At 59.6% G+C, this 8506-nt stretch overlaps 1 protein-coding gene across 1 annotated transcript; it reads right to left on the bottom strand.

Moving 5' to 3' along the window:
* Positions 1 to 1232: 1232 nt before the first annotated feature.
* On the bottom strand, positions 1233 to 7197 carry RUFY4 (RUN and FYVE domain containing 4). Its single transcript, XM_030454655.1, is given in 12 exon segments — positions 1233 to 1395; positions 1468 to 1599; positions 1849 to 1995; positions 2634 to 2740; positions 2816 to 3812; positions 4448 to 4591; positions 4747 to 4853; positions 5109 to 5234; positions 5589 to 5695; positions 5971 to 6018; positions 6021 to 6128; positions 7114 to 7197. Coding segments are annotated over 11 exon segments (2097 nt in total). The 5' UTR covers positions 6112 to 6128; positions 7114 to 7197; the 3' UTR covers positions 1233 to 1304.
* Positions 7198 to 8506: the final 1309 nt, after the last annotated feature.

Raw genomic sequence — 8506 nt, 5'->3', positions numbered from 1 at the left:
GCAGCAATAAAGCAGCTGGTGGGTTGGGCACCCTGGTCTGGCTCCTCCTTGCCATGAGAGGGCAGGATGACGCCAGGGCAGATCTCTAGGGATAGTGAGCCCTGGGGTCCCCACCTTGGTGCCAATGTGACAGTGCCAGCTGAGACTGGCAGGGTGTGGGTAACCCTGCTTCCAGGCCAGGGAGGGGCTATTGCCCAACAGGCTGTTGCAGAAGGTTCAGTATTCTGTGCATCCCCAGAGGGGACCCAAACACAAGTCTTGTTCCCTGCAGTCGCCCAGCCAGGTCCTGGTGTAGAGGCCTCTGTGCACTGTCTGTCATATCTTTGGAAAAAAACACCCCAGTTCCAAGCCTGATCTGAGCTCCAGTGGATCGAATCACTGCAAGATCTCTGGGCAGCTCCTTGATGACACCAAACAAGCCCTGTGACCTCTGCCTGAAGGGTGCCAGTACCCCATGCCCACCCAGTGCCAGGATATCATTGTGCAAAGGGCTGGGGACCTGTCCCTTACACAACCAGGATGTTTCCGCCCAAGGTTGGGCAACTGGGACTGGCACCAGAGGGGGAAGAGGGGCTGAGGAGGGGGCTGTGACCCTGCTAGGGTCCCTCCTGCCACTCTGTGTGCCAGGTATCAGGGTGCCTGTCCCAGTATGCCCAAGTGACTATCCACAAGGGTCCTTGTATGGCTTCTCCATCCCACCTGATCCAGGCTCCTGTGGGTAAGAACCTACAGTTAAGAAACTCTGTGGGGCACCAGCAGGTGCCAGCAGTATGTTGGTGGGGTTCAGGGGTGCCCTGGAACCCATGCAGGGAGCCCTTGGGAACCTGAGGCTCAGGAGGGTCAGCGGGGGGCCTGGGCAGGAATAGCCCACTACTTTTGCATCTGGGAAACCTCTTGTCAAGAGCAGTTTCTCACAGCCTGGCAGGAAGTTGGCCAAGAGCTGTCATACCTGCCTGCTGCTGCTTGCCTGAGGCAGATGGCAACTCAGCCTGGCCACAACTGGGACACCACTAATGGGGAGAGTTCCACTCAGGAGGACTAAGACACCCTCATACCAGCATCCCCCACACAGCCTGGAGATCAATCCGGTGATGACCAATAGACAACACGGGAGCCACAGGGTAGGAGGAGCAGGTTGTTTTCCTCACTGTAGGTCAGCCACATGAAAGACAAGCCTCAAACCTGAAACATCAACCAGCAGGACCTGCCTGCAGGCCCTGGATGCCTGGGTCCCTCGTAAGTCTGAGAGGAGGCATCCAGGGGAGGGGGTGTCCCAGGCATGGCACAAGGGCCCCGGTCCTGGCTCAGGTAGCCTGCTGGTAGCAAAGCAGGCAACAGCGTCCTTGCTTGCCCACATCCACAGAGCATGCGTGGCACACCTTGCCCTGGCACATCCTGCCAAAAGAGTGGGCAATGAGAGCTCTGCCATTCTGGTGCCAACCCCCCAAGTACCCTCCACATCCCTACCTGCAGTGGTACCGCCGGGAGAGGAGGCGGAAATCCTTGTGGCAGCGGGTGCACAGCCCTGCATCACGGGGGGCTGGGCTGGGCACCGGTGTGTCTATGCCCTCTGTCTTCTGCCACAGGGCATCTTTCTCACTGCAGGAGGGGACAGGTCAGCCCTGGCATGAGCATGCCTGAAGAGGGGGGGTGGTGGGGCATGGGGGCAGGGTGTGGTGTCTGAGAGCATGTCTGGCACCCTAGACCCAAGGTAGACACCCAAGTCTCCCCAGGGGTCTCCTGAACCCAGGATTTATCAGGGCTCCGATGCCCTCCTCTGGGCAAAAGAGTTTGGGCTCCCTGGCCCATGTATAGCCCCCACACCCGTGGGGTCCCCAGGGCTCTCACCGCAGCAGCTCCAGCAGCCGCCCCTTCATGTCGCGGATGAGCTCCTGCTGCCGTGCCTGCTCAGCACCATGTGTGGCCTCCCGCTCCAGGGCCTCCCGCTGTGCCCGCTGCAATGCCAATGCCCAGCGCTCCCCATCCTGCTGGGCCCTGGTATGGGGCAGTGGGGAAGATGGGCTCCCTGTCCCTCATCCAGCCATCTCTCTATCTGACCATACCTGCCTCCCTCTATCTGCTACCCATCCTCAGAGACACATTGCCATCTTTTGTCCAGCCACCCATCTGTTTCCCAGCTGTTCATCTGTCCTTCCCTACGACTGTCCCTCCCTTCTGCCCACCCATCCATCCATCCATCTACTCACCTCAAATTCATCCCTCTGTTCCTCCATCCACTTGTCCCATGTTCATCCCTCCATCCCTCTGTGTGCTCACCCATCAACTTATTCACCCCTAATTCATCCACCCATCAGTTTGTCTGTCCATCCATCCATTCATCCACTCCTCTATTCATCCCAGGCTCACCCCTCCACCCATCCCTCTGTCCTTCATCCATCTACTCATCCCAAGCACGTTCTTCCACACCTCTGCCCACCCATCCCTCCACATACCTATCCATCCCCCGTTTGACACCTCCCACCATCCCTCCCTCCACAAATCCTTCCCTCCTTCCTCCTGCCTATCCCCAGGTGCTGCTCTCCAAGGTTCAAATGAAGCATTATAAATGGTCTCATTGGAAACCCTGCATCAGTGGGATGGGGCAAGATGGGAGTGGTCGGTCCCTGCCCAACCTGCTGAGCTGTTCCTGCAGCCTCGCCATCTCCTGCTGCTGGGCCTGGAGTTGCTGCCGGCTCTGCCGTGCCTCCTCCTTTGCTGTGGTCACCAGGGTGGCCAGGTGCTAGGGGAGAGCAGAGGTCAGCCCTGGCCCTGAAACCCCTGTCCCACTCTGGGGTCCCCTTAGGTTTGCCCGTACCATGGCCATGCCGGTGGCTGTGCTGGGCTCCCTCTCTTCCTGAGGATCTGTCAGGGGCTCCTGAGGTCCATGGGCGCGCTCCATCGCCTTCCGCAGCACCTCCTTCACAGCAGCCACTTCGCCCGCGGCACCACCATCCTCCGGCGCCTCTGTCCGTCCCTCCTGGCAGTCCCGCAGGCGCGAGGCCAGTGCTGACACCTCGGCCAAAGCTGCGGCCAGCCGGGCACCCCGCTCCTCTGCCACCTCCTGCCAGCCCCGAGCCTTTTCCTGTGCCCGGGCCAGCTCCCCCGGTTCTCCCGCCGCCACCAGCGCCCGCTCCAGGAAGGCGTTGGTCTCCCGCAGCGCCTCAGTTTCCTGCTCCCGAACCTGGGCCCACCGGGTGCTGCTCTCCTCCCACCGCCGGTGCCGCTGCTCCTCCCGCGCCAGCCGGGACGCCAGCTCCCGGCATGTCGCCTCCCGCTGTCCCAGCTCGGCCTGCAGCTGGGACACCAGCACCTGCAGGGACTCCTCTGTCCCACCCAGCTGCCTGGGAACTGGTGGCAAGGAGCCTGGCATGCATCCTGTGCCTGTCGGTGGCGACATCACAGGGTCCCCATCACCATCAGGGTAGGGTGCATTGCCAGCACCATGTTTGTCCTCCAGCTCCTCCACATCCACCTCCTCTGTCTCTTCCTCATCCTTCAACTCCTCTTCATCCTCTTCAATGTCATTCTCCACCTCCACATCTCCCTCTACATCTACCTTCACACCCTCCTTCACCTCCTCTTCATTCTCCTCTTCCACATATTTCTTCACCTCCACATCCTCCATCTCTACACCCCTTGCTTGCAGGGCAGCCAAGGCATGTGGATATGGGCAGCCTAGCACTCCATGGGGTGCTGTAGCAGGATGGACAATGCCATCAGACCATCCATGTGTCCCTTTGCTGGTATCACCTCTCTGCAGGACTGCCTTTGCTGGGCTGTTCCTGGCCACTGGGCTGGATCGTACCAGTGACCTAGAGGGGAAATGGGGCTCAGGGCCATGAGGTCACCCTCACAACAAGCCAGGCACTGCCATCCTCCCTCACGGCTCCCTTGGCATGGTCAGCCTTTGGGGATGGAGAGGACAGCAGCACTGGTAACACTGGGAGGCCCCGCTGACAGGAGACCAGGGAGGTTACTGCCATCAGTCTAAACAGCCACAGAGCAGGTGGCACCCAGAGACCCCCATGACAATGGCAGAGGGGAACTGGGGACTGTGTGAGTGCATGGGGCACAGGAGTGTGTGAGCAGCTGAGCAAGTGTGAGTGTGCCAGAGCAACTGCATCCATGAGTGCCCCCCCTAAAAGTGTGCCTGAGGGAGGAGTGTGCATGCACATGTCTCAGACGTCGCAGTGTCCCAGTGTTGCAGCAGACCTGTGCCTTAGCACATGCTTAGCATGCAAGTGTGGCAGGCTTGTGGGCATGGCCATAGTGTCTGTCAGCCTGGCGACACATATGGAAGCGTGGCACAGTTAGGGTGCCACATGGAGTCTAGGATAGCAGAGGAAAGCCTGTCTGCTGCTCTGAGACGCACCTCCGCTGCCCCTGATGTCCTTGGAATCCCTAGTGCCCCAAATAACCCCAGTGCTCCCCGCATCCCCAGGCTCACTCAGAGAACATGGGCCAGGCGATGTCGAGGTCAGCCCTGCGCAGGGCCAGGTGGAAGGTGATGCCATCCAGCTCATAGAGTGTGCCCAGGATCTCTGCTCGTCTCTGAGGGCTCAGGAAAGGGCTGCGGGCATAGTACCACTCACTGCAACCACAAAATGGGTTCATGCATTCCTCTGTGCCCCAGAAGGGTACCCGTGCCTGCATCACCCTTACCCACTGTGTGCTGCAGGGTGCTTCCCACCTTGGCCATGCCCCCCGCCACCACCAGTATCCCCTCCCTGTGTCCCCAGCTCTCACCAGAGGCTCTCGGTGTTGAGAAGGCAGAGCTGCAGGGACTCTGCCAGCTGCCGGTGAACCAGGCAGTACCGCAGGAAGGCTCGGCCCCTGCCCACGGGGGTCTTCAGCTGGGGGAGAGAGAGTCATTGAGCCCTGCCATGCCAGCCTGCACCCCATATGCCTCACCCTCAGCCCATGCAGGAAGGAAGAGAGTGCCCAGGGCCAGGGCTAGGGGGCAGTAGGAACCCCAGAAGGAGGAATGTGCCAATGGACAAATCCTCAATGCCTGGGTGAGCGAGTTACTGTGCACAAGTGTGTGTGCACCTGCAAACAGGCATAAATCTCTACACAAGCTCCCAGGCACCCTGCTAGTCAGTGCCCACCTTGTCAAGGGAGGTGACAAAGCGAATGCCCTCATGCTCCTGCCGGCATCGTGCCAGGCCCTGGCACAAGAAGTCCCAATAGTCCTTGCGTTGTCCAAAGAAGCTCCTCTTTTCCTTGAGGTCAAACTGGAAGAGACATGATCTTGATTGTTTCAGGGCTTCCTCTGACCCCCCAGCCTATCTTCTGTGGGGCTGGGTTCTAGCCAGGTCCCTCATCAGGATAGATCCCAGTGTTCCTTGGCTGTCGCCTCTTTAGTGGCCCTGTGCCTCAGTTTCCTTTTTGCAGCGTGTATAATTACACATGTGAGCATGGGTGACCCTGGTACAGATACTTGCATGGCTAGGGATGCCCAGGGCCAGACAATGCCTACTGGGGTCACCCTATACACCAAAAAGGCCAGTGTGGTGTCCCCTCTGCTCTCACCTGTGCTCTAGGGGAAACTGAGGCAGGGAGTGTTGGGGATGAAGAAGTGGCTGTACCTGGAGGAGGAACTCCAGATGGGCACAGAGGCTGTGCAGCTCCTGGCTCCCGTCTGTCACTGGCAGGTTCCGCTCCTGGTAGATGTGGTTCATCTCAGACACGATCTCTGTGGGATGGCAGGGCTGAGCTGGCATGGCTGGCACCCAGCCGCATCCCACCTCCCTCCCTTAAAACTTCCTGGCTGCTGGCCCTGGGGATTTCTGCTGGCTGGTGAAAGAGGAACTTGCCTTGGGATGAAAAGGGGGATCAGAGGGAGCAAGGGGTACAGGTACCCACAAGACACTGCTGGTCCCCTGGGATTAGCAGTGAGGATGGGAGCAGAAAGCAGTGGCAGGGTGGGCACTAGGAGGCTCAGGGGAGAAGTGTCATGGCACCCACAGCAGTGACCTCCAGTTTGGGTGCAAGGAGGGACCCATCATGGCCAGGCATGTGCCATGCAGGGGACACACTGGCAGAGGACAGGGTGGCACACTTACTCTGCAGATCCTTGATGATGCGGTTGAGCTCCCCGTCCTTTGCCATGATTGTCCCCTGGGGCTCTGCAAAGGCAAGGGAAGACGTGAGAGGTGCCAGGCTGCACTCACCAGGGACCACTAAACTCAACTATTCCCCTAACTATTCCCCCAAGGAGAGGGTCTGGCCCCCGTCGGAGATGCCTTCTCTTAAGGTAAGAGGAGGTGGACTCAGACACCCATGCCCTACCCATGTCCCACCACTACATATGGTATGGGATAGGCAAAGGTGACCCATCCCATAGCCCCATTAGCTGTTCATGTGCCCCACCCCAAAATGCCTCCAGGCACCCCATGCCTTGCTCAGCCTTTGCCCCATTCCTTGGGCTGAGCTGCCCCCCTCCAGTGTGTCCCTGTCCTTGTCCCTGTCCCCAAGGATTCAGGATGTGGGTATGACATGGAGGAAGCACTGACTTTGCTCCTGCTCTCGCTTCCCTTGCTCACACCATGAACAGAAGAGTGGGGCTCCTAAAGGGGTGGGGAAGTGAGGCGCACAGCCCCGGACCTGCAGTCCCCCAAACCGAGCTCCTCTGCAGGCAGAGTCCCCTGGCACAGTATGCTGCCTACAGGACTGACATGGGGTTATGGAGTGTATGGGGGCATGGGAAGGGGGTCTGGGTGACACTGAGCAGCAGGGAGATTCTGGGGGTAGCAGATGGCACCCTGGGGTCAGGGTAAGGGACAGTGTATGAACATGGAGGTGGCAGGTTCTGGGCTTGTTACTATGGCTGGTAGCTGGGCACAGGGCTGGGAGAGCATTTATGTGTGCATGGGGTGTGCATGGCAGGGCATGTGTTCACTCCCAGAAGTGTGTGCCTAAGCATGGCTGAGAGTGTGTGTGTGTCCCATGCTTCCTGCTGCAGCAAGGTGGCACAGAGGGCAGGGCAGGACACAGGACTCCAGGTGCCTGGGTTCCCGTGCCAGTAACCTTGTGAGACCTTGGGAGAGCTGTCTTCCTGCCTGCCCACCCTGCCCGTGCCTCAGTTTCCCTCGAGGAAAAGGAGTGCCTTACCTGTGGCCAGGCAGCCGTGGGGTGCTCTGAGGTGCTCACCAGGTGCTGGAGGGACAGTGGCATGCCCCCGTGCCCATGCCACGCTTGCCTGCTTCTCCTTTTGTACCTTGGCCAGGAGGAAGTGTGGGAGGTTGGGAGGGGCCACAGGAGCCACCTCCCACCACCTCATCAGGCACAGCACCTAGGCCCCCTGGCACCCAGCTACCCTGTTTGAGGGATGGAAAGTTTTGGGGCAGCCAGTTTTGGGGAGGTGGTCAGTGAAGATGGTTCCCTTTTGCAGCTCCTGTGGAAGAAGAAGGGGAAGGATAGTGCTAAGCCTGGGCAGGACACTGATGTCTCCCTCAGGAATGGGGCTTGGGAAAGTTTTGAGGGAACCCCCCTGAAGTTTTTGGGGTGGGAGTCCGAAATCTATAGCTAATCTATAGCATCAGCCAACAGCACCATTGGGGCATCATCAGCCTCTGGCACTGAGCTCCCCCTCCTGTGCACAACAACCCAGAGGGGTAACAGCCCTTGGGCAGAGAACACTCCAGGAGCCGCAGTGTCTCTGGGTATCTGCTCCTCCCATGGGGGCTGTGCCCAGAACCGGGGTGCAAGCTCTTCCTGGGGCACTCTAGGCAAAGTGTTCCCCACCCCCCCTTTGTTATCTGTGCCTCTAGGGCCCCCAGCGCAGCAGTGCCCCTTGGCCACCATGCCAGTCCCCCCTTTTCTGTGCCAGCCCATCCCTGCCGAGTCCTTCTGCAGTGGGGGTTAAATTAACCGTGGGAGGACTGGGAACAATGCCAGCTCACCCTCCCCATTGCCAGACATGGGGACCTCCTGCCATCCCACACCCCACCACTATCCCTTCTGCCACATTCCCCCTTTCAGCACCCATTGCCCATACCTGTGCCATCCAGGGGACAGGGGGTCTGGCGACTCCTGACACCCCCAGGCCAGGCATCAGCACAGCACCAAAGCGAAAGTAGGAAGTGGTATTAAGCGGGAGCTCAGGCCTCCTCACACCCTGCTGGCTCCCTGAGGGGGGTGTTGGGCTGTGGGGTGCCCCTGAGCAGCCAGGGACCATGAGGGAGCTGCTCAAGCGACCTATAGCATCCTTCTAACCACCCTCCCCCTCCCCATACAGGCACAGAGCTCAACACCCCACGTCAGTTGGTGCATGGTTGGATGAGGTGTTGGGGGACAGTGAAGCACCCCCGCCCTGCACTCATGTGTGTGAGTGCATGTGTGCTGGCTGTGTGTGCACAACTGTTGGGGTGTGCACATAGGTGCAAGCCACAGACCTGTGGCAGGCATGGGCACAGGGCTGAGAGGGCACATATGTGTGCCTGCCCACAGTTGTACCCACACACCCCATGCCAGGCACCCCATGGGCAGGACACCAGCAGGGTGG

The sequence above is a fragment of the Calypte anna genome, chromosome 7, assembly GCF_003957555.1.
Source record: "Calypte anna isolate BGI_N300 chromosome 7, bCalAnn1_v1.p, whole genome shotgun sequence".
NCBI classification, from domain to species: Eukaryota; Metazoa; Chordata; class Aves; order Apodiformes; family Trochilidae; genus Calypte; species Calypte anna.
Note: the sequence above shows the minus strand (reverse complement) of the source record. Positions and strands in the feature narration are given on the sequence as shown.